The sequence below is a fragment of the Diorhabda sublineata genome, chromosome 9, assembly GCF_026230105.1.
Source record: "Diorhabda sublineata isolate icDioSubl1.1 chromosome 9, icDioSubl1.1, whole genome shotgun sequence".
Taxonomy (NCBI): domain Eukaryota; kingdom Metazoa; phylum Arthropoda; class Insecta; order Coleoptera; family Chrysomelidae; genus Diorhabda; species Diorhabda sublineata.
The window spans coordinates 4,402,297-4,429,878 of record NC_079482.1 but is presented as its reverse complement, the minus strand read 5'-3'; the positions used below and the strand labels follow the sequence as shown (position 1 = coordinate 4,429,878).

Sequence of the window (27,582 nt, the reverse complement as noted above, 5' to 3'; positions counted from 1 at the left end):
TATAATATGTCAATTTGTTATTTCTTATACATTTATAAAAAACTCATAGAGTCACAACCAATAGTTCACTTTTACATTCTATTTACATAAGCGATCACATTCACTGTGATCGCGTTTAATAAAATCTCGCCAAATATTGCCTAAAAAAGGTACTACTGTCATCTTCATTCAGTTCATAACGTGTAGATGGCAGTAAAGAGTTAGTGACGTTTATTATTGATTGGAATAATCTTCAATCGGCGAACGCCATTTTGTGTGTAAAAGATCAAAATAATAGAAACTTTTAAAAAGAATCTGGGTTCATCCGTCCCACTGTTATATAAAAGGAATTAATTTCTTGTTATTTGTCGTGAACCCATTTGGACGGACCAAGGTATATGTCTATTACAGATTTTTTATGCCAAGAAATTCCATTTCGTAATGCAATGTTTTCGTTTTGAGAGACAACCCAAGAAAATAGTGTACCGTTATGTCGCATCATTTATGTGAAATTGTATTTTATACTGTGCTGATATGAATTTTGACATTGTGCAAAGTGTTCAAAAGTATAGTGTTATTAATCGAAATTTTATTTTTTTGTGGGGATGGGCTTTGATTACTTGAAAGAGAATGCTTACGTAGTTTATAATTCACAGTTGTTAGTTTATTTAAATTTTGCTGCTTAATTTAAGAACTTCCGTTAGTTTCTCAGCTCAGTAAGGTCATGTAAGCATATTCTTTGTATTACAACCTTGAAAAAGTTCATTACAGTACTAGCAAAATAAATATCAATATATTCTACGTTCTATGGAATATGTTTTCTAAAATATTACTTGAAAAATAAGTTCAATACTACAAAAATATATTTCTACAAATTAATTTATTGTAGTGGCATATTGAATAACAAGTTTTATTTGATTTAATATACAAACGCTGGATCTGAATGTATTAAATTGGGTTGTCTTTGCTGTTGCGTTTACGGATCTAAATGCTTTATTTCTTTTTAGAAATAAGGTTCGTTCACTGGGTCTGGTAGATCTAAATGGTTGCGTGCAGACAGCATGTCTACTTTGCCAGGGCAGGCCTCCAAGGGGGAGAAAACCAAACCGAAGTTTCAATCATTGGATATAAATAGTTTATACAGAGTGAGCAGGGTAAGTACTATTTAGCTTTTAACATTTTCAACTTATTTATTCAAACAATCATCTTTTATTATTGCATTTAAGTTAGAAGCATAAGGGACCTTTAATTTTTATGAACTCAAATCTTCAATAGTATTGCTTCGTATATTTGATTTTCATTTTAATAAGAAGCAGTTATTAACAAAGATATGATTATTTGAATAGATCTTAGTACCTACTAATTATCATAATTACTAGAAATATGTGAAATTGGATGAAGAAAAATTTGTAATACTTTTATTAATTTTAAATCTGTGTAAGGTCGTAAGGTATTAAAATTTTTATTTCAAGCTGAAACATTTGTTGGTTTTTTTCAAATAAGAGTTATAACTATAGTAATTATTTCCAATACATCAAATTTTTGTATATAAAATAATTCCAGGGTGAAAATTTAGAAAAGCAACAACAAAAAAGTTCTTCAGTTTATATTAAACATGGCATGCAAATACTTGGTAAAGTCCCAAATGCACGTCGGGCACCAGCAAATTTACCCTCTTTGAAATCAGAATATAGTGGAACAGACGCAGCTGTACCATTAGTACCGCCAGGAGCACCAGGATGGGGAAAACAAGACTCGTCGAATTCAGGGTCGTCTCCTTCACCCAACAACAATCAGACAACTCAACCTCAAGATTTGAATGCATCCCCACTGACTGTCCCCAATCAACAAGGTGTACCACCACAACTAACTTCACATCAGGCTGCGATTGCCCTTCCCGTGACCAACAACATACCCCCACAAACACACAAACAGGTAAACAATATCAAATTATAATTCCATTGTATAATTATTTTAAATAGCTAAAAATGACTTAATGTTGATTGAAAAACTCATTGTTTTAGTTGACCCCTACTGCACAGCCTGCGCCTACAGACAAACTATGGAGTTCAGTTATGAGCAGCCCAGAGGTTCACCCACCCTTATATCAGAGTGTTCAATTCCAACACGAGTTCCCAAGCTTGTCCTCTGGAGATGGAGGCCCCACACGCACTGGTTCAGATGTTCCCCAGTATCCTACGGGGCTCAGTCTGAGACCACAGACAGAAGGTAAAGGATATAAAGAAATTTAGAAATTTAGGTATTCTATTTCTAGAAATTAATTTACTTACTCAAATTTATAGGTTCGTGGACACAAGGTGGGCAAAGGACCTTGGGTCCGCAAGGCGCTACAGGTGGAGACGTAGCAGGTCAAGGAAGGACAGGCTCGGGCCACCTGGTTGCCCCACCACAGCTCTCGGCCCAGGCAGGCCACCAACCACAGCAGCAGCCATTCCCGCCACAGATTCGTGGTGTTATGCCTTCATTTGTAAGTACAATTCTATAGCTGGAACTTGTCGACTTTGAAGTCTGTTTAATACAATATTCTTCAATATATTTCACAGTAGTTGATGTTTCTTCCTATTTTAGATGTACAAAGGTAGCAATTTTCAACAAGCTCCTGGAATTGGTATTCAAAATTCTACAATGCCACCGTCTGTTAATGGTCGAGGTGCAAGACCGACAGATAATCGGCCGCCTCGATTGGCGGACAGAGAAACAGAAGAAATAGCTTCTAGACCCATAATTAGAGAAGAGGAATTGAGTCGAATGGATGAAATTAGTAAAGACATGGGCTGGGCAGAATCAGACGAAATTGATTATAAGTAAGTTCAGCATCAAATTTAAATGTAATGTAAGTAAAAAAATATTTTCTCAGTCAAAAGTTGGCATTCAGCGATGACGAAAGCGAGAAAACGTCGAAACGGGATACAAAAAGATCGCAACCTAAGGATACAAGAGCAGATGATCGAGAAAGTCACAATGATCAAAATCGTCAAAGTGGTAATTCAAGATTGGGTCCTCAGAGAGGTAGAAATTCCGAAGAAGAGGATATCTGGGTGCAGAGACGCACTCAACAAGAAAAAGAAGTCGAAATTGCAGTACAGCGGGCAAAACAGCGAAAAGAAGAAGAGGAGAAACGTTTTAATGAAGAAAGAAAATTGGCTGCAGCCAAAAAACTCATGGAACTGGAAGAAAAAATTCAGAAACGCGATAGAGACAACCATGAAGGTGTGGGAACAATAAATCCTAATTCTGTACCTCCCAAACCTATTAATCATGTTGATATTCCTTTGCCAGATTTCCAAAAAGATAAAGAACGAGATATGCATCGAGAGAAAGGTACTAGATCTCGCACTCCTATTGACTTGTCTGAAGAGAAAAGTCAACCTGCTAACCAGGGAAGTTCTTTCAGACAATTAACCCAAATAGAAGGTAAAAATTTTCCCCCTAGAAAACAACATACCAAACCCTCAGAAAGAGATAACCGAGATAATCGGGAGCAAAATGGACCTAATTTCTCCAGACAGTTTCAAAATGATCTCCCACCAAGATTTCTCAAACACCAGCGTAACAATAGCAATTCAAACCTACAAAATCAGCAACAACAATATCATCAACAATCTTTCGATAATCGTTGGAATTCCAATTCTGGAACAAAACCAACAAATCAAAATACTTTGCACAATCGAAACGTTAGACAGGACAGTCCGGAATTAGAGAAAGAGGATGTGGAAAGAAAAGAATATAAGAGACAAAGCTCTGATGATAGTTATCGTAATTCTCTTCATTCTCAAGATTTAGGGCAACGAGAATCGCAAGATTCTCGTTATCATTCTGACGCTCCAGATAACAGACATCAAGATTATGAAGTTCAGTATTCAAGGAGAGACCAAGAACAAGATAAATGGCAAAAGGAAAAAGACGTACAAGACAAGAAGCTTGAATCTGAACACTCTCATCGTTTAAGCAAAGACGATTGGAGTGGCAGATCCGAAAAGGTCGATAAGGGATCAGAAAAGTATGAAATAGATAGAGATAGAGCTCAGAGATTGGAAAATCGTGACTCCCGAGATTCTCGATCGACGCGACACTCGAGAGAAACAGATCAACGCGATTACAATATGGGATCATGGTCGGAATCCATGTACGAATCAAGTTATGAAGACAAAAGAAAAGATTATGGAAGAGAAGAAAGACGTGCGGTACCCGGACCGATTACTAAAGATCGTATTGAAGCTGACGACATGTATAACGAAAAACGTAATCTGATTCAATTGAAACGTGGAGGATTTATATTAGAAATTAAAAAAGAACCACTTCCCAAGAAAGATACCGAATTTGTTAGCGCCTGGGCAGATTCTATACCGCCTGCTTTGGAAGAAGCTCAAGCCAAATTAACTGAAGATAAGAAGACTCCTGAACCTTCCAAAGTTGAAACTAAACATCCAGAACAACAATCCAAGAAATCAGAAAAAGTTGATGATTACAATCAAAATAGAAACAGATCGTATGGACAGAAAAAAGGTTGGAATAATAGTGGAGATGGTCATCCGTCTAGAGGACCAGCTTGGCCTAGAAGACCTCCCAGTCGAGGGCATAAATCAGGAGGAAGAAATCACGATTATCCCACGACGGATTCTGATGGATCTTTAGAGGATCATTCAGGTAAAAAGGATGAAACTAAAATAGATACTTCTAAATCAGAACAAATTGATCAAAGAAGTCCAAAACCGATGAGAAAGTCAGAAAGAGATGATAAGAATCGTGATATCAAATCACACAATAATGATCCAAAGAGACAAGATAAATCTGAAAGAAAAGACAATAATTATGTACCAAGAGGAGAACCGTCGCGACACGGAAGAGGCGGAGGTAATTTCAGAAGCGGAAGAATGGGAGGTTTAGGTAAAAGGATCGATGGTTACGGACCTCCTCCTACAAAAAGTCCATTTGGTGGTCATCAAGATGAAAAAGAAAAAGATAAGAAACACGAAGAAACCCCATCAACTGAACACACTCCCCGAGTAGAGGACAAAATCAAGCAGAACCAACAAGCGCTAGCTGCAGGTATAATCGGAAAAAGGAGCGAATCGCGTAATGAACCTTCTTCCGGATCCGAAGATAGACCTAGGGATAAACCCAGAAATAAATCTGCTAACCGTAAAAATAAACCTAAATTAGACGAAAAACTTGAAACAAATACAGACATTTCCGAAGATAAAAATAGAGATTCGCGTAAATCTCAACAAAAAAGTCAAGGAAACAGACCTTCATCAAATTCTAATCGTGCTAGAAATAACCCACCGCGAATGGGCGGCGAAAAGAGATATGAAGGAAATCGCGAAAATACGCGACAAAATTCTAACAATTCATTAAAGAAAGAAGAAAAATCAACAGATCATAACCCATTATCGAACGCCAACGCGGATATTTCTACTAAAAATCGTGAGGAATCCGAACAAGTCGACGAAAAAGAGAAGAGCTCTGTAAATGGAGACGCAGAAGGTTTTCAAGAAGTTAAAAGTAAAAAAACCTTCAAAGAACGTCAAAAATCCTTTGACGACAAAACCTCTAAACCTTCAAAACCTGAAAACGGAAAAGAAGTGAGAGTCGAACGCGATAGAGAACGTGATCGGAAAAAAATTAGTCCGGCAACACAACAATTGACACAACAACAAATACAAAACATTCCCTCTTTGATGGCGACACCAGTTAATCCACCACCCGTTTTGCCACAGCTTAAAAGTCAGTTTGATCGACCGCGGCAACCGAAACTTCCGCCTCGATTCGCTAAACAAAAATTGCAAAAACAACAACAACAGCAACAGCAGCATCATGGTTTAGGTTAGTATAACATTTTAAAACAAAAATAATCAGAACAGAAAGTGATAATGCCAATCATCAAATAGCGAAAATCTCATATTTACAAAAAATCTCTCAGATCAGTATTACAATTTTCAAAATCGGTGAACCATTTAAAAGTATAGATAAACAACACTAAACAAAAAATCAATCCCTTGGTTTTCCTCAAATAAAACCAATCTACTAAATCAAATGATAGTAAATAAGGTATTATACATAATTCCAAATAATTTTTCTATAATCATCAGGCAGGCACTTTCAGTAGGCTTTCCAGTTCACCTATCTGTTATACAATATCAACAATTTTTTTTAAACTACTTCCACATTATCTTTGTGATATTTTGCATAGTAGTTATCAATTTTATGAAGATAAATTTTAAACATGAATCAATGCTATCCATCCTTGAGTTGGTGGTAAAGAAACTCTACTAGCTCAACATCAATTGGTCCATGATAAGTCTCATAGTAAATTGTTCATTACCTATTATACAATTGTGTTTATGAAAACTGTTTAACAAACTTTTAGGGGACGTTAATGATATGAATAAGGTAAATCAGAATATGAACGTTTATGCAATGAAAGATACTACCAGTGTTCCACCATCAGTACCAACCTGTGCATGGGATAAACCATTAGTTTCCCAATTAAGAACTGTCGAACATGATACCATGTTGGGAGTTAATATAGATGGAGTAAAAGGATTGGAATCTACACATTCACCGACGCAAGGAGTCAGTCCTGGTGGAGAAAAGGTGAGAATGTCTTTATTTTTTTTATTTTTCTCACAAGTATGTATTTGTATTAACTGTTTGAAGTTAATTTGGTTCTTAATTGTATTTTCTTATTTCAGGTTATCGGTAAAACTGGTCAAATACAAGAAAAAACTCTTTTGGATGGTGCAACGCCACCTGTGAATACTATCATATTTGAAAATACAAATTTCAAATCTGCCCCCGGTTCAAGACAAGTCCGTAATGATAAACCTAGATCTAAATTGGAAGAAGGGGCCAATATAGATCCTTCAGTAATGAACAGTTTCAACAAACCCAACATGAACGAACTACTCCAAACCAAAACAGAAAAATCTGAAGCTATACAATTACCTCCGTACAAAGAAGAAATAGCCGATATGAAATTGGATTTCTTCAGTGCAGATTATCAATTTGCTGATGATAAATCGACGAAAAATTTCGTTACAAAATCCATCCATGCCATAACTAGTGGTAATAATACTGTAGACAGTTTGGATATTAAGATAGCTTCAGTGAAAAAAGTATGGGAGACTTCAGAGCAAGAGGGTGAAGATAATACTCAGATGAGTTTCGGCGGACCGACTCTGGATTCCAATGTTTTTAATCAAGGCAAAGATACCCCTGATGACAACCATGAAGGTTACAGTCCCTCGCCTAATCAAAGCGCAGCGACTACGAATGTATGTAAGGTAAGCTTAAACTATTTAAATTTTATTGTCTTTTGAATGGTCTCTTTTATTCTAGTTTTGAATTCCTCTTAATGATCCTGAAAATGAATCAAAGTCTAAAAAGATATCTTCAAATATAATTTCACTTTATCATGTATGCCCCCTCCCTCTTTCAACAGGCTAATTCTGATTCAAATAAAATATTGATTCATACCAGGGTTTCTTTAATTTATGCTAGAAATCAAGGTTTATAATTTTTTTAATTCCAAAGTTTTTCTGTCAGTTTAGAACATTTCTAGAGCATTAATTATATATTGCTTCAAAAATTGAAAATGATGTAATTTTCCGCTATGAATATCTGCAAAAAAATTAATTTCTCTTCATACCAAAATATAGACAGAATTTTCCTTTCCTTGCAATTTTACATTTGGTACTTTTAATTTTGCTGTAATATATACCATAAAGTAAGGGTGTAAATGCTTTTTTCATTTAGGAATTTATTTCAATCAAGCACAAAGCAAAATGTTTCAACACCTTACCTTTAGAAAGCCATCCCGTCAGTTTAGAACATTTCTAGAGCATTAATTATATATTGCTTCAAAAATTGAAAATGATGTAATTTTCCGCTATGAATATCTGCAAAAAAATTAATTTCTCTTCATACCAAAACATAGACAGAATTTTCCTTTCCTTGCAATTTTACATTTGGTACTTTTAATTTTGCTGTAATATATACCATAAAGTAAGGGTGTAAATGCTTTTTTCATTTAGGAATTTATTTCAATCAAGCACAAAGCAAAATGTTTCAACACCTTACCTTTAGAAAGCCATCCCACTTTATTAATATTGAGTCTATTTCATTTAACAATTTTTTTAACTGGCGATGGTAGATTTTTTTTTGACAAGATGCTGTCAACAATTTTGATTACTAAATTCATAATCTCAACTATTTTTGGCGAAAATTTTTTAGGCACAAAGCACTTTTTGGTGAATGATGTAGTGAAATTTTAGTATCTTATGGACCTTGGGAAGACAAATATATATATTTCTTTCTGCCCTGAATCTGTTTGTACCAGTCACATACTCCCATATTTTGCATATCTTGCACAATTTTATCTCATCTATTTTTTTGGTCTATCAAGCAATTTTTTCTCGTTCAGTCTTCATTCTGTAATTTTTCTTGTAACCTGCTATTTTTCAATTCTTTTAATGTGTCCGTACATTTGTATTCTTTTTCCTTTACTTGTATTTACTATATCCTCATTTTCTAATATATTTTTAATATCATAGTTCCAACTTTCACTGGTCCATGAATTTTCTTAATTATTCTCCTCTAATATTATCCTTAATTGTTCTTCGTCCATATTTGTTAGTCTCATAGTTTCAGAGGCGTATGTAACTACTGGTTTTATCTCAGTCTTATAGACTCTTAATTTGGTTGTTCGGATTATAATTTTGTACTGCCCTATATCTGGCAAGAATTCTTTGTCTTATCTCATTTTTAGTGCCATTTTTGTTGCTTATCATTGTTCCTAAGTACTACTTCGAAGATGAGATCATTTATCTTTACTGTTTCTTGTTTGTGAACTTCTTTCTTTCAATTTCCATATATTTGGTTTTAGGTGACTTATTTTCAATCTTATTTTCCCTGCCTCCTTAAAATTTTTTTTTAATGTGCTCTCAAGACTTTTTCTGTCCCTTGCTAATAGAATTAAATCATCAGCAGATGTTATTACTTGGATTGATTTATTAATGATACTTCCATCAGCATTACATTCTCTTACCCCAGCATTTATTTCAAATTCCTCAGATGGTCCATTTTTTATTATTACCCTTGCCCTAGAATTTAGCATAGTCATTTTCACCAATCGTATCGATTTTTTGGGTACTTTTAGTTTTTCCATGTCTTTTACATTTTCTAGTATTGTCACCATTGTCACTTTTTCATATTCACGGGCTTCTTCCGTTAATAATTTTTTGAAATACTGACTATTCTTTTTCATTAATATTTATTATAGTTCATTTACTATTTTGTTTCTTTATATGTTAATATAATTTTAGATTTTTTTTTTCATTTTCCAAATTGTTCATACTATCATTTAGCCATTTTATTTTCTTTGTATTAATTAATTCTTCCGAATATTTAATGTATAATGTAATAATCTGCATAATCCAATAGACAAAATTCAAGTTACAAGAAAACTATGAACAATCTATAAACAATTTTTTTGCATCTTCACAATCTGTTTCCTTATGTAGGAGGTATAAATATTATGAAAATATTTATTGTAATTTGACGTAGGCTACAAATAGCGTAAAATATTGGTAATAATATTGTTGTTGGCAACATATTAATAATGATTTCAAATAATCTTCGTTTTTGTATAGAAGATTTAATTTTGACATTATTACAGGTAAAACCCACACAACAAGTATCTGGAAGTGGACAAACAGTTCTAAGTTCCAGTCACCAACCCCATTCTGGAATTGTAGCTCCGAGTTTAATGGGCAATCCCCTTTCTCCTCCACCACTGCAACCAGTTTTAGGTGCAGGCGTTGGCATTGGGCCTCAATATACAGCCAATCAACATATTGGTTACCAGGCCGGTCTTTCAGGAAGTACGCAATATGGCATTTCTGCAATTCCTTCCCCTCCCACGGTACCTCTCGTTTACAACACATCCACGCAACAGATCCAAGCTGCTGCTGCTCAAACTGGGCTGTATGGAGCGTTTCAATTAGACCAGCTCGGTGGTCAGGGCCGTTCCCAATTTTCTCAATATCCCAATTATCACAGCCTTGGTCAAACTGCTAACAGTCCATATTCGACACAGAGCGTTTATTTGCCCACCGCTGCACCTCCTCCACATCCCCCACCGCCCACCGCGCCAGGACCGCCGGAACTTTACCAGAATATGAGTAATTACAGGTTGAGTGCCACCGCAGCTTTTGGACAGACTCAACCAATAAACAATCCGACAACTGTGTTGATTAGTTCAACTAGCAATACTTTAATGTCGGCTTCAGTCAAACCCAGTAGTCAACCCATCAGTGCTATCGGTAAGTATATTTTGTAACGTGCGTGTATTGTATTATTTTTATTCATTTATTTAATCACCAGGAACTAAAACTGGAGGAGTAGGTCAAGCGTATCAACAACAATCTCAACAGAGTCAACAAGTTTTTATGGCTTACGACCCTTCGATACAGGCCAATTATTTGGCATCTAGTGCTGGTGTAATGCAGCGAACACCTGTTCCTCCGGCCCAAAACAATGTTGTACCCGGTTTACAACCATCTTCGTCGTACTATTCCGGATCGACAGGTACCAAAGCTTTTCCTACTACATGGAGGTTTTAAAATATTTGTATACATGACGAATCAGTTTGAAAAATTTCACAAATATCTTTTGACGCGTTTTTATTAAAATATTTAGTATTATGAAAATTTTTTATCTCTGAATCGTCTTGTATTTTGAGCTTTTTGGGTTTGTTTTGCTAAGTGACGTAACTTATGTTGTCTTTAGTAAGTTTTGAATTAAATTTGAATAGTTAGAAAATTATTTTAATATCAGCAAGATTATTTATTCCCAATTTGACCATCATCTTCCTTTTTCTCCAATATGATTGTTAGCTATTTTTTTATATTTTTGTTAGAAAATTCAACACACTATGTGTTATTTAAGCACCATAGAAATTCAACTTATAAAAAATAACTAATTATTAAACTATGGGTTCTAGAAATTCCAACTTGGTACTATACAAAAGTTACGCCACTTTTTTCCCTTTACTCATTTATCTGTAGTTATATTTACAGTGTGGATTTAATGGTGGTGTGTGGGAATTTCTTTATTTTGTAGTGTTTGTTAGACTTTATTTTTACTTGTAGAGTTGAATGTGTTTCAAATTGGTCTTGCTAGTTTTAGTATTAAAAAAAAAAATGAAAGTAATATTAATTTTTATTTCTAATGTAAACCAAACAATTTGAGCAAAATTTTTTATGTTGTCAACTATACCTGGAATCTGATCGCCACATTTTTTGGAGGCCATTCATGGTTTTCTTTTATTTTTCAAGTTAGTTTTTACTGTTTTGCAGTAACCAGACCAATTCCAGTATCTGAAGGAATTGTTCGATTCCCTGAAACGTTTATATAACAATTCTGCTTGCATCAGATTTTAACAGTAAATCAACTGAAGCTACAAAACCTGATTTTTCACCTTGATTCCAACAATTTGGATCTATTCTGATTCTTAGTTGACAATTTTTCGTTTTCTCAATATCTCTATCTTGGACTCAAATTCTTATTTGAATATATAGTTTCTCAGTATGATATTAACCAAAGGTAATTAAAATTATTTATTTATTATTACAAACACGTTTAGTAAGTTTGAAGACTTATGAGAAGACAGAATGGAAATTGAAGAAGTACTGAAAGTAGATAAGTCTTCTTATGAAAATAAATCAATTATTACGAACAGTTTTTAATCTATAGCTAAGTTATAAAAAGAAGATTATCCCTTCAAAAGTAATTCCTATGCCATTTAAACAATATAACTTAACCTCAAAATACACCAAAATTCCACAAAAATAATGCTTTCCATTTATCAAAATAGTAAATTTCATGAATAAAATCGCAAAATTGCTGTATTGGATTTTTGCAATGTCAATACTATTTATGATTACTATTGCATTTTTAATAACTTCTGTAGATAATTTCATTTATACTGTCATTGTAGGACGCATCAAATTACATATTTTGAAAAGAATTTTTCCAAATAATTCCCTCTCTTAGTTGTAATGACTTTGTGATGAAAACACTGATTTTTTTTAATTTTCCCAACAATTTCCTTTTTTATTATGTTTTTGTGATAAAACCCAACAAATTTTTCAAAATTGTGTATATTAAAAATGCAATAAATAGACCAGGAGGGATTGGGCCGAAGTTCGTCCACGATTTTTTAATTTCTGCCATTTGGAGTACTGAAAAAGTATAGAAAGTACTTACGAACTCGTTGGGCTCCCATTGAAATTATTCTGAGAAAATGAGGTGCCATATTTATAGAACAATAGCTTATAATCTATTTTATTATTAAAATCAAAATATCACGGAAAGTCTATTATATTTTAACCTTTAGAATTCCTGTATTCCTCCTGCCAAAAAAAATTTGATAATAAAAACTATCGTTCTATGAACATCGAAAGTAGCAGAAAATTGCGGTATGACCCATTTTTTGCAAAAAATCTCATTTTTCCAGAAAAATGTTACTGGGAATTTTTCCAGAAAAATGTTACTGGAAATTTTTCCAGGAATTACAAATACTATCTATACTCTTTTCAGTACACCAAAACGCAGGTATCAGAAAATTGCGGTTAATCACTGGTTCAATCTCTCCCGGTCTAAGGTCTACAAGGTGATCTATAGAATGATATCAAATAGATGTTGACAGTAATTATGTTAAATTTATATATATAAAAAAATAATCATTTATTCCAATCTATCAAAAATAATAATAATACGCTGCTTTATTATTTATGTACATTTTCTTATTTGTACTTGAAAACTGGCAAGGCCATTTTTTTATTTATATATTGTCATTTATTGCGATTATTTTTACCAAAGCAAATAATGTAGCTTCTGTTTTTATTTGTATATAAAGCTTTAATTTGATATTCTAAATACATAACCTGTATAAGTATTGATGATGTATTTTTAAAGATTCAGAGTTAATCAAACCTTATTGTTTTGTTCCTCATATATTTATTTTATAACTAAATATCAATTTCTCCTATTACTTTCCAAAAATGAAATTTCGCATTACTAAATTTTCCAAAATGCTTTGCTTTGTGTTTCAGTATATTCTGTAGTTCGTATTCGTATGATTTGAAATAAAATCTTCATAAACCCAAATTTCAAAAATTACTTTGAATATTTCAGAGCATATTAAGGTTTATGAAGGTTGAGAAGGAATGGGATGCAATTTCAAAAAATATTCTATAATAAAATTGATTTTATTTAAATAACTTCTTATATAAAAAATTTTTTTAAATATATTAAAATATTAGTAATGAGGAATGGAACTAAATACTAGTTATCTGATTAGTAATTGTAATAAATTAGTAATATATAGAATATATGATAAGCCTGTGTATTTTTTTGCATGTTTTAAAAAAAATGACACTCTTTAGTTCCTTAAGCAGCATATTTTAAAAAGCTTCCAATTAATATTAAATTTATAGAGGAATTATATTTCGGTGTAACATATTTTGAAGTATTATAATATTGGTAATTATTTTTAAATATCATTATGTTACATTTCCATTTTAATTTGTTACAAAAACAAATTCAACATTTTAATTGCATACATGCTTTATTATATCAAGTTTCCGAAGAAAGAACTCTCTATACACTCGCATTCCTTAAGGTGGATAAGTCTATTATCTTTAAATGATATTAAAGGCACATTTGGTTGAAAAAACAGTTTATTTTTCATAATAAACTCTCGTGAAAGCTTATGATTATATATGTAGGTCAAATCTAAATATTTAGATGGATTTTTTTCAAATTATCGGTTTATATACAATAATGTTGCCACACACCTCAATTCATATAATTATATGAATATAATTAAATACCAATCTGAGTATGTGAAGTTTAACAATAAGATAATCATTAATTTGACTGTTAGATTAAAATAGATAACAGACGATCCTTCCTAGTGAAATAGAAGAATTACATAAAAGAAAATTGCTTTACAAAAATTCCAGATCATTTTAACATCTGAATATGAATATTTTCAATAGAAATTACATGAAGTACTCTAAATGTAGATAATGGACTAAATTTTACAAGAAAACTATGATAGAAAGAAATATATACATAAATAAAGACCAGATAAAAATCAGAAGGGAAGACACCGAAATGAAATCTAGTGACCAATTTCTTTCCCGTCTCTGCTTATTTTTCCATTATTTATCCTCATTATTTGTGTTATATTCTTGATGTATCTTTATTGCTTTAGATCTTCCTGATATTTTATTTTAAAGTACCTTCTCTTTACACATTTCTGCTTTTTAAATTTTCGATCAAATTGCTGGAATATTCCGCTAACTTCTAAACACAAATCTGTATTTTTCAATTTGTTAGAAATTATTTATGAATCTATACTTATTATTGCACTATATCTGACATGAATTCATGTTCCAGGCGGTCAAACGGGATATTTTCAACAACCTGGTAGCTCAACTATGAACTCCGCACAGTTACAGCAACATCAAACGGGATACGGTCTCCAAGGCAACGTATTCGGTACGCATAACCAATCACACACAAATACAGGAATGCAGAATTATAATTCCCATTTCTTGACTACGCCTATGCAAGTTGCTGCAGCGCTGTCTGCCCAACAATTCAGATCAAGCCTACCGGCGGCGTACATGAAGGGGATGGGAAATCAGGGACTGGGAGACCAAGCGACAAGGCCTCAGCAACTGAAAAGTCCCAGTAGCCAGGAGGTTTTGTCTTCAGTTTTTAATACAGGTAAGTGATTAATTGTCATGTCAAAAAATACTTAACAAGAACTGATAAAATTTTTTTTTCACATTTAAATAGACTTGAAATAAATAATGTGCAGAGTGCCATGTCTAAATAATTATTTTGAGATAAACACTATTTAGGGTGAGTTATAATGAAAAAACATAAAATGAAGCTTTCAATGAATATCACCATTTAATATGTCTTCATAAAATTATCTTCCTTCAAGTAAGGAGTCATTGTCACTTGATTTTGTTTTTTTTTTCTTCAGAAATTCTACTCTGGTAAGTCAGGTTTGGAATAATCATTTCTACAATTGCTCTACTCTTGACATTTTTCCTTCAAAATCTTCGTTGTCTCTATTTTGTTCAGAGTTTCTCTAATGTTAACAAATTTCAGATTTACTCGGTTAGTAATGATCCATTGTGCTTTCGTAATTTGAAACTTAGATATATTGATTGAACTTTCTGAAACATGTTTGAAATCTGAAAAGTCCTCAAGATTCATGACTGTAACAAAAGTGATGTTTTTTTGCCGCAGCTATCATCGTTCTTGCCTCGCACCTCTCTTATCTTTTTTGCTTTTCAGTTTGGACGAAATCTGTTCCAACTCATAAATGAATGACCTGACACTAGATACTTATTGATCTCATCAAAATGCCCTTTGTTTTTGTTTTGATATTATATTAGTGAACGATTCTAATACACATGAAGCAATTTAATTCCCTCCATTCCTGTTATACTCTCATGTTATAAAAACATAAGGCCAGTGTTATTGTTCCGTAGGTGAACACAAAGGTTCTCTTGAGACTGAAGGTAAACATTTTACCTTCAGTCTCTGAAGATGATAACTTGGTTATCGAAACGCGCGTCAGACAATGTAATTGTGAGTGTTGGTGTAGTGGTAGTGTAAACAATGTGTTCAGTATGAATATCATGAACAATTCCAGAAATTCCAACTTAGTATTTAATCACTTGTTCATGATTGGATCCTTTAGATCTTCCTTCTCTGTAAACACTCAAATATCTGATGGTCATTCTTGTCTAGCTTTGCAAGAAACTTGATGTTGATACGCAGTTCCTCAATCAGAGCCTTCAACAAGCAGCTGTTAACTCCTAATGACACGCAGATCACTCTGACTCGAACTGAGTATTGATGGAATTGACTAAAACAGCACTGCTGGTTGCTGATAATTTTAATGGTCTTTATTTTTTGCTTCTGCTTTCTTGTGGTGGAGTTTGAATTTAATTTACCATGTTTCTTTGTGGGATCTTTTGTATACATGTGCAGTAAATCACAGGTAGCACAATTCTGGGCTTAGGAAAACTTAACCGGGAAAATTTCAAAGAAAAATTCTACAGCTCATTGTTGAATCAAGATGAGATGTTTATGTTTCAGAAACTCCTCGCTTTATGTGAGCAATCACAAGTGCTTTGTCTTCCTACACACCGGTAAAATGTTGAACAAGGTAGAGGAAAACGTAGCTTGTCTCCTATTCTCTTCTGGCCTCTTATAGGTAGTCTTCTCTTGATAGCGCATCTATGGAAGAAACTCTCATAACATACATATTTTGATTTGTTTGAAAAAGTTTCAGTTTTTGTTCATGCGATATATTTGCACATTTGAAGTTGCATTTGCACAATACCTGAATACCTGCTTTGTCTACTAGTAGTACCCAGTAACAGTATTCATTTATTTGTATGATTTTGATATATACAGGACGGGATAAACATGCACAACATAAAAATAATGACCAAACTAGCGCATGTACTACAGAAAACAAGGTTACATTTTTGGGCACTTTGCTCAGTTCTTACCAGCTGCGTTCTGGCAATTAATCAGCCAATTTTTAATATATACTGTAACCAAAATAGGGGGTGAATCTGTTGTTTTTTTTTTCACATTTTGAGGGTAATGTTCGAATATAGTTTACAAATTTTATTTTTAAGAGTGAAAATCTGTCATACTGACTATATCAAAGCCGTGGCACTTAGCGCTTTATATATATTGCTCGTTAGGGCACCTGAAACGTCTCATAAGAATAAAATGAAAATGGATTTTTTTGGCATTTAGCACATTAGTACATAAGTCTTCATTTAAGGAAAAAATATAAATATTGAGTTTGTGGCTTTGTATTTGGAAATATATTGTTTACAAACTTTATATTTAACTGTGAAAATCTAAAATACTGACTATATCAAATCTAAAAAATAATTTATAAGGAATTATGAGTACTAGATAATTATATTTGATATTAGGTCCTCAGATTCCATCTCCAAAATCGAGACAGAATAGTAAACATCCCCCTCCACAATCCAGTCCCACTGCACAACACAAATACAATTTATATCAACAGGTTGGAGGACAGCAAAATCCAAATGTAAGTAAGTTACATAAAAATTTTAATTTAAAATGTGATTAAGTAAAGAATTTCAAAATTAGAACGACTACATATAGTTTTCCTTTTGATTAGCATCACCTGTAGAACTTTTAATCCTGTAGGTTCCTATTTATAGGAAGTAATGACGAAGTATTTCATTTATTCTTAATGTTATAAGCTTCACATACAAATTCGAAAGTTATGAAATACATAACATCTTTATATTTATGCTTAGAGCACAAATTATATATTTTGACAAGTTTTTTAATCACTGAATTGTTTCTAGTTGCAGAGGTATCCAACACCTATTCAAAGACCCGTCAATTTCCAACAAATACAACAAAATAATTCCGTGAATCAGAAACACAGGAATAATTCCAACAAAACAATTAACCGACAGTATTATGGAAATCAAAGTAAGTCAGAACTGTTATGATTATTTAATCTTTAGATAAGGACAGTAGTAGCAGAGATCTTTTCAATTATTCAGAAAATGTGACTTCATTACGAGGGTTGTTATATATATTCTTGGCTTTGGTATCACTGTTACTGATATTTCTGTCATAAACTTAACTACTTATAAAATATAACCTCAACCAAAACATTTGACACAAGACTTGAACAAGAGTCGCTCTACTGCATTGCTCCATCTATTTTTGTACATGGCTACTTCACTTTTCACCCAACTGTCTTCATCTATTCTGGCTATATGTCCCATCCAACGGAATATTTTCGATCTGACCACATATCCTATTTCAGCTTGATCATGTAGTACTTTGATCTCTGCGTTTGTTCTTCTTCTCCACTCGTTTTGCTCTCGCAGTCCTCCGAAAATCCTCGGTTTTATAATTCTTCTCTGTTTGCAACTGTCACTCCCAGGTATTTGAACTCCTGGACTTTATCAAATCTATACTCATTGTCTTGCTCTATGGTCACTTACAATTGGTTGCATGTGTTCAGATCCCTTCCCATTTCCATGTATTTGTTCTTTTGTTTATTTATACACAGTCCATATTCATATCTATAATTATTGTTCTTAAATACGATTTTCAAGTGACATATCGTGAGATTGAAGCATCTTTGATCATTAGTATAACTAGCACCAAGAAGATAGGCATGATAATTTGATCATTGGATCCTGCATATCTTGAGCCATGCGGCCTCGAAAAAGTTTTCTAAAGGTGCAGCAAAGGTTTTGTAGAACATCTTCATGGATCTAAGTATAAGTTCTTGAAATGAAGCTGTGGGTCTTTTTAAGATGAGGGAAATGTCAAGAAAGTTGTTTGCATAACAAGCATATCAAATTCTTTGGCATTGCCAGTCATATGGCAATGCAGTAAGGTTAATTCTGAATGATATACAATTATTTGTTTGCCAGATATCATTGGAATAATTCTGATAACGCTTTTATCCTGAGAAGGGTGAGTTATTATCACTATATAGCCTTGATTAATCACCCAATGACTATTTTGTATTCATAGATCAAAATACTACTTAATTATTTTCAACGCCACCTATTTTAGTATAAAAATCACATATTTTTTGAAGCTACCTGAGTCTGAGTGAAAAAAATGCTTCAAAAGTTGATTCAAATGAACAGAAAAGTGTAGAAATCTTGGGTTTTCTTCTATGTATTGTTCTGTAGGTTTTGTATTCAATTTTTGTCTCTATGTTTCGTTTTTGATGAGGTCTAATCGAGTATTGTTCTCAGTTTTCTAGAGGACTTTTTTTGTCTGCATATAATGAATCATTTGATTCTACAGTCTGCATCAGGCTGAATTATTTGTGTATTCTCACAATTTCTTTGAAATTATCCTTCCTTTGCTTCCAAACTTGAAATTGACTGTTATATAATCCTGTTTATATGTACTATTTTATACCAATACTCACAATATTTCAACTGTGTTTCGTTAACCAAATTTTCGTCCTCAGACACCAAAAATAAATGCATATTAGACAGTATTATTTTGAGTGGTATTGTAGGGCATAATAATTAAACAACAGTACCAGAAATTCAAACATAAGTTGATTACCTGTATTTTCAGATCAAACTGAAAAGTCTGATGAAGTGAAAATAACGGAAAACGTAACTTTAAACAACAATTCAACAGGTAGCGGCAAATCTTTGGGCACAAACAACGGTAATTCTGTGACAGTAACAACTGAAAAAGTTAAGGATACCATCAAAGAAGAATCTGCTGTGTTGAAAGACTAAATATATATATATATATATATATATATATATATATATATATATATATATAATTTTAAATTTTAAATAAGTTATTCTAAGTACTAAAAACACATTATATTTTGATTTTTACAGTTTTAGGTCAGTCACTAGCACCTGTTGAAATAAGAACTTTTTATGATTTAATTTGTAGAAAATAAAATTGTATTTACCAAAATAAAATTGTTTCAATTTGTAGTGAAGGTAATATTTTGTTTATAATATAAAAATATTCAAGATTTTGACATACTTCAAACTATCTTTAGTAACTACCCTTTTTTCCTTTCGAAGAGTGTAAAAAACATTCGGAACCGTAAATATCGAAAACTATACAAAACAACATATAACAAATGTAATAAAGGAAACTTCAATCTAGTAGCAGGTCACTATTGATTGAGACGGATCAAAATCCCAATATTTTTAACTAGAATTTTGCTCTAGTGACTGGCCTACAGTTAAACAAATTTTGTGTGGAAATGAATCTTCATTCGTATATTGTATAAGTTGATGTAACTAATTTATTTCAATCTGAATTTATTTCGGTGCTGTTTATAAAATTTTTGAAATTAATATAAAAAGTAAAAAAACGTTCTTATCATTATGAATATTAAAAAAGTTGGTAGTACCATATCGAGATGAACTCTCTGAAAGAAAAAATGTGATACAGATTAAATTAAATTCGTTTAATATTTTTTTTATTATATATTATTTAAAATTACTGTTGAAACAAATCTGTTCGAAGGACTAAAAACAGTGTTCTGATCTACTGGCTACAATGATGTAGTTTTGTTTACAAATTGAAGAATAGAGATAAAACTCAAAAAAATACCTGTGATAGTTCATTTAACCCTTATATTAGGAACGAACCTTACCGACGTCTTTTAACAACCGGGGTACCCACAGATCTAAATATTAAAAATTTTGTTTATTGTTTTATAAAAAACTCGAAACATTTTTTTTCTTGAAATATGAATAGTTGGTGACAATTAATTCAAATTAATTTCAGATGTACAAGCCAACCGCAAACTTGACAATTGATGAACAGCACTAACCATACCGTGGCCGTTGTGGATTCACTATATATACAATATATACCATCACAACCACCTAAGTATGGTATAAAAATCTGGTGTATTTGTGATGCGAAAAACGCATGTCCTTTGCAAGTGATTATGTACACTGGTAAAACAGATGGTACTCGGAAAAAAATCAGGGTGAAAGTGTAGTGAACTACTCTACCCGTTGCTAAACATTTGTTATCGTGGAATCAAACCACTAAATCCCTAGTGTTATGAGAGCAAATAAGGCATGGGATGTTCCCAAAAAAATGATGATGGCGCTAAACGAAAACCAAAAGTTATAAATTTATATAATAGATATAAAGCTGGCGTTCACAAAATGGGCCAAATAGTGCAGATTTCTTCACTTGTATCATATCCTGGTGAGATGCTAGCGCGGCAGTGTCATCTGCATATGTTGTTGTGTGTGGGAATATCAACTATGTACATAAGATAGAGGATCGGGCAATTGCACTTCTCTGTGGAACTCCTGACATAATTGGTGTAGTGTAGAGTGGTGATATAATCTTGGATTTTTTTGACTTGAAAGTGTCTGTTCTGCAAGTAGGATTTGGAAAAGGTTGTGCGGGAAGTTTTTCCTGATTTTGTATAATGGTCCATCGTGCCAGACCTTGTCGAATGCCTGGTCGATATCCAAAAATACAGCCGAACAGTATTCTTTATCTTCAAAAGATACACTTTTTGTGGTTCAATGAACTTGTCCCTTGGGGGCATGTTGCTCTTTAAATCCAAATTGGTGGTTAGGTGTTAGTCCGTTGGCTTTTAGAATCGGTTCTATTTTCTCAATCGGTAGTATTCAAGAAGTTTTGACATAACTGATAATAGGCTTATTGGTCTGTAAGATGTAGTGTTTTCAAAAGTGAATGAATGCTAGATACACGTCGTGATTAAAAAAAATAGACGAAGTACTACCATGTAATGAACACTTGTTAATAAATGTTTAATAAAAATCATTTCGTTTGAATTAACTAAACAAAAAACAATCAATACTAATAAAAAATACACATGTCAAAAACTAACAATTTACATAAATCAAAAATGACTTAACCAGTGAACATTGAACATATTCGGGATCACTACCGCCACCGGTAGGTAGCAGTAGCTCTGAATATGACACTATTTGCCATTTTCCAAAAGAGAGTTCTAGTTTGATATCGTACTACATACAGAATCGTTGCAAATAACGTGTAATCTAATAAATTAGTATTAATTATATGTATGGTTGATAATACTGCCGAATTATGCTTAGGATCATGGCGGGTACACTTAATTGACTAAAGTCGAATCATTCAGCACGGTAATTAGGGTAGCAGTCAGTAAATGGCTATTAAGCTTAAGAAATTGTATGTACTTGTCAGTCTCGCCCAAGTAATTTGATTGAACGAAGAATAAAAATATGAAAATGTTGTGTTAACTTCCAAAACGGACTATTCGGTAGTTTAAATAATGTAGTAGTTAATCACTCGGTACGCGTAAGGGGCCATCCATATATTACGTCACACGTTAAGGGGAGGGTGGGTAACACCGAAATGTGATGACGTGTGACAAGGGTCAAAAGTTTTGTGACGTGTTATGTTAAAATTAAAACGCGAAATTTAGATATGTGAATAAGAAACTATAAAAATCGTTTCTTTGGTTATCTGAAATATTGGACTTTATGTTGATTCTATTAGATTATTTAACCCTAGATAACGGGACTTATTTGGAAAAACGTCATAAAGGAATTATCGTAAATTTTATGACGGTAGTATAAACCCGCATTTTACGAAAAATATTTCTAGAAAAACTATTAAAAAGCGGTAGGATCTCTTTATTAGAAAATGAAAAAACAAAATATAAATGAAAAATTCAAATTCCCATTCATCAACGCTGCATTTTTTGCAAATGTCTCCGTGATGCTCTCCGCCGATCGGATGTTGGTCTTTTTTGACTTGGGCAATAGAAACACGTTTTGCGCTTGTATTCCTGATGAATTTTATTTCTTGAATCATTTCTTGGCGGAAATTTGAAAGTTGGGGTCACTAATCTTCTCCTCATCCATGGTCCAGCAAGGCGACGACTCAAATGTACTGGTATCGCGAAAAGGCTTTCTCTCCCTTTTTTAAAGTATTATTCGAATAAATCACAAAGGAGTTGATGCTGACCATATTGATCATACCATATAGCACACACAGGAGCCATCTTCTAGTTTTTCTGCTGCAGCTCATGTTAGTGCACAATTGGTCGAATGTATCGACCTCACGTTTAGTGTTATTCTGAACAATCGCAGGTTTTCCTGTTTCTTCCGAAATTTCACCTCCCTGATGCATTATGGACAATAGCAGTACAACTTTCTGCTTTCTAGGCACTTCTCCTGTCTTATAGTCAGCAGTTCTGGTGGTATTTCCCTTTTATTTTTCCTGAACGTTCCAATTATTATTAGTTTATATAGATCTTGGAGTAGTTCATCAGCCAAACTATTGAATTAAACCAATTATGCATGGTAACATTCTTACTACTTCCATGGATGGATTTTGTAAGCTCCTTCACAAAATAATTAGCAAGTGATATGTACATGCGAATGGGCATCATCATCCACGAAATTCCATGAGTTATTCGTCAATGGTCAGGTAAGATGAGGGTGTATATGATGACCTGCAAGTTTCAATTAAAATTTTCCATATCTCACGAACAGGTGCAAAAGGATCATTCATTTTCCTTTCCTGCCTTGTTTCTCTTGAATCAAACCTCAAACAATTCAGCAAAAACACATCTATCGGAATTCATGCAGGATCTGTAAAGGGAATTGGCAGATAAATGGTTGTTACCAGTGAAATTTTGCTTTTCCGTTAATATTTCCTCATTTGTGTGAAGTAATATATTAAGAATCCGTTCAGAAAAGATATGTAAAAAATTTTGTTCCAGTACCACTTATTGCGCTTTTCTGACCCGATTCAAAATGGTTAAGGTTTCACGAAGCAGTTCTCCTTGTTCTATTGGGCTGTCTGAGATGTTTTTTTCATCACGGACCAATGAACCTATTCCATCAAAACGAATATCGAAGTCTCTTGTATGCAAGAGGGATATTTTAGTCTTTTTTCTTTTTTTATGTTGTGGTTGACGTCTACTTTTAGCTAGTACTTAGAGTAAAGGTAAGGAGATCCATTACATTTTTCTATTTTGTCAACAGTTGATACTCCAACCAACTGTTTGTGATAGCCAAAATGGCAAATAACGTCAAAGTTAATGTTTTTGAATGTATAAATATACAATATATTTAAAGAAAGAAATCTGTCTTGTCCACACCACCCATTGTAGAGTTTTATAACTTCCGGTCTATCGACAGAGGTAATTTTTTTTCGGATTTACACAATCTTGTAGCTGTATCAATATCACCCTTGCCGTCTACTACATTATTGTCTTTCCATTGGGTTATCACAATATCTTTATTGACAGTTACAATTTCTTGGATAGCTCCTCTATTTGTTTTTGTACTGGGGAAAAAATTATCCGCATATAGCAAATAGTTCATATTTGAAGATCTATTCCAGATGTTACTCCATCAATTTGACACTGTTCATGAATAGATGTTTTTCCTTAGTAGGCATACAATCATTTATGTTCCATTTAGTGATAGTTCCTTTATAAGATATAATCTCATCTTTGCATATTTTTTTGTACCTTCAAAGCCGTGCTACGATCACGAACTATATCAAAGGGTGGACGTACCTTCCGCAATATATCATTAGGTTTCTCGGTTACTAAACTCATGACATACTGTTATATATTGATGAGGAAATTCCAGTAAAGACGCAACCTAGGAAACTTTAATATTCCAATAAGAAAATGCATATCAAACAGATAACAGTGCTGTTGCCGTTTTATTTCACGGAAAATAGATTTGTAGTTTCTGTCATTAGTTCAAAAATGTCATCCAATATATACTCGAAAAGTAAATATGGATCCGGTAAGTCAATAGTTTCATCTACTTAGTTTATCATATCTTGTGCTTCAATAGGTGAAATCAGTTGCTTTCCATTCATAGATAATGACTTTCTTTATCGGCCTCTTTAATTGTTTATCATCTCTCTTCTTATTTTGCTTCCCATAACTTCGAAATGTAAATCTGCTTGTATGTCACACTCTTCATCTACTTCTCAATTATGTTCTTCTGTATTGTGATCTTCCATATCGTCTTGATTTTCACGTTGTCTAGTGTAACGTTTTCATATAATCCTTGTCGATCAAAGGCCAGTGTTTTTTTTTTAATTTGACGGTCCTAAAAATGGAATTTTTTAACTAATACCTTACTGTACACAGAGACGTTATTGATACATATTTGTGACCCGTTTTTAGACAAAATCAAAACTTGTCAGGAAACATATGATTAGATATAATAAATAAAGAACCTTTTAAAAACATTTTATGATAAAATTAAATTAATTACCTCCAAAATTACAATAATTATTTACTCACAACTGTGTCCTCCATTTTGGGAAACTGTTGTCATTTCTAACCAACAAATTACTGATTTAGATTAGTTTTTAATAGATGGCGCCACGAGTCCGGTTTTTCCGTATTTAAAATCTCTGGTTCCTTAGAGGATTGTGATTAAAACTATATTATTACGGGAAATGAAGTTCAAAACAAGGCAATACCTCGCAATTTTTCGTCCTGCACCTATTTGTACAAAAATTTGGGATCAGGCTAATTTCACCCTTTGGTTCATTTTCTATATTGTGCAGTTGTACACTTTTTGTTTTTTAAGGGTAAAATCTACCTTGAATTGTAAAAAATTGAACATGGTTAAAATTTTGCTTGGATTAGTTGAATAAGGATTGTTGTTTTATACCGTAGGCTACAATTTCACAATATTTCAACCCTTGATAACAGCAATTTTTATAATATTATTTAGTTGATCTAAATAAAAAAAAGTAGAAGTCCATAGAAAAAAATATATTAACACATACATTTATATACATAGTCTCATATTAATTCAAAAATCTGGCTCATTAATTTTGTCTTCGTCATCTTTAATTACTGACGGACAGTCCTCAACTGAGCACCCAGAACAAGTGGAATTGCAGTAAAATCCAAGTTGTTAGCACCCTTTTTTGCTTTGGCAAAAAATCACTTTTAAAAGTTCATCCTTACGGGGTGTAATGAACCTTCATTAAAATGCTATTCCCAATCTGTTGCTCGAATGTTTTCATTTCCAAGCCACTGTTGAAGTTGATATACTACTCACTGTGATTGTCAGTGATCACTGGATGGTCACTGCCACTTATGTTAAGACAGACAGAAACAAGATCGAATTAAACGTGGTATTATGAACCAAATTCAGGACCGGTCTGATAGAGGTTTGCTTCGACTCACTAACAGAGGTAATTCAATGTCAAAGTGTTAGAACTTTAGCATGAGTTCTAGTTAAGGAAGTTTCTCATTTATCCAAGTCCCACTTAATCAAGTTTCATTGTATTTAAAACGTAAACTAAGTAAGTTTCATGGAGTGCAAAATTGGTGAAATTGCGAAAAGTTCGAATTTCCATTTTTCTCTTCATATTTGTTGTATAGTGACAATATTTAAAATCTTCGATATACAAGGGATAATGCGTTATTTAAAAGATAAATGAGGACTGATTCCAAGACTAGTTTATTATGTACATGTATCAAGCTGGTCTAATACCGTTTCCAACAGGAAACAACTCGAAACTTGCGAATGCGTAATTTCACTATCCGCTATATGTTGGAAAAACAACCATCATTAGACCTCTTTTATGCAAAAATTCCGACTTGTTTTTTATCCGATATTCAGTTTAAAATTGAACACAACATTTTCATAGTTTATTCGATAGACATGAACCACTCTACCGATGCCCAATGTAGAGGGCGAAACTCCGTATAATTTGTATTTAAGTGGGTTGCGCAGAAACTTCGTAAAAAGCTTCGCCTTGTCAAATTGTTTCGCGCAATCTCAGTAGCTCATCTTTATTAGTGGTGTTAGCAATTTGTAGTATACAAAAAAATAATTATTGTAAAATGTGTTATGAAAGTGAGTGATCAAAATCATGGACTTGAAACAATATTTTAATTTGGATGGACTACCGAAAGTTTTAACTTATTGGTGATAAATGTTTTTTTTATTATTATTATACTTATTATTAAAATTAGTGAAATGAACTGACTATTCGAGTTGTTTCACCAAATGTGAAGAATTTATAAAAATTAAAGAAAAAAGACTTAGCCGTTTCTTCTTTACAACTGCAAATTTACTCAAAAAAAATTGCTAAATTATTTCTCTCCGCATATTTAAATCTTTAATAAAAATGAATGGTTTAAATATGGATATTGTTGTTTTATTTTGTGTGTATATGGATATTGCGACCCAAATGATCTATTTTTTGAAGCGATACTGGGGAACCCAGTGTTTGGGTAATTCTAATGAAATTACCTATCAATAAATTTATTAAAAACATCTAAATTGATTCTCTATTTACTCTGAAATTTGTACTTAATAGAAATGGTCCTCAGAATAAATGAGTTTTGATGATTTAAATGATGATTATATTCATTTTTCAAGAAATCGTATTATTTATTCAAAATTCGACTCTGTTATATTAACTTACAAATTATGAAATGGTAATTTAATAAGCAAAAATGTACGAAAATCAGTCGATCTAGTCTCCTAACTCATCATCCCCTTTTATTCAAAATAAGGAAATGACAAAACCTAACCTAAAAAAATCTCGCAACATAAACTTTCGTTACCAGTTCCAAAAACATAGTTAACTACGCTATATATTATACTTACTTTTTATATTCTTCACTGTGATGGAATAATTGAATAAAATGTAATCTTCAAAAAATTACAACGAAATCTTCCAACAAACTTACAAAGTGTCACCAGCAATGTAAAAAGGATTCGAACTGTATAAACATGCAAGTCAAGTTCTTTCCTGTAAGATATCTAGTGACATTAAAAAAAATTACAAAAATAGTGACATTAAAAAAAATTACAAAAATAGTGATATTTTTTCATTTTAAATTTTTGTGTCCTACAATATATAAGAGAGAAAATAGTCTCAAATACACCAGAAAACACTTCTATGATTATGTTT

The 27,582-nt window shown here is 32.7% G+C and overlaps 1 protein-coding gene across 2 annotated transcripts; it reads left to right on the top strand.

Annotated features, from left to right (window-relative positions):
* The first annotated feature begins 175 nt into the window (after positions 1 to 175).
* LOC130448914 (uncharacterized) lies at positions 176 to 24,763 on the top strand. Of its 2 annotated transcripts, none has more exons than XM_056786516.1 (15): positions 176 to 373; positions 987 to 1,133; positions 1,543 to 1,914; positions 2,004 to 2,208; positions 2,283 to 2,467; positions 2,569 to 2,804; positions 2,858 to 5,826; positions 6,371 to 6,597; positions 6,696 to 7,286; positions 9,680 to 10,325; positions 10,387 to 10,590; positions 14,470 to 14,802; positions 17,055 to 17,176; positions 17,463 to 17,592; positions 19,222 to 24,763. In XM_056786516.1, the coding sequence occupies exons 2-15, from the start codon at positions 1,041 to 1,043 to the stop codon at positions 19,389 to 19,391; spliced, it is 6,483 nt and encodes a 2,160-aa protein (XP_056642494.1). In that variant the 5' UTR covers positions 176 to 373; positions 987 to 1,040; the 3' UTR covers positions 19,392 to 24,763. The 2 variants fall into 2 exon arrangements, 1 of the variants encoding a protein (XP_056642494.1); XR_008910401.1 differs by having other exon boundaries at positions 199 to 373; positions 17,055 to 17,180; positions 19,222 to 19,361.
* The last annotated feature ends 2,819 nt before the right edge of the window (positions 24,764 to 27,582 follow it).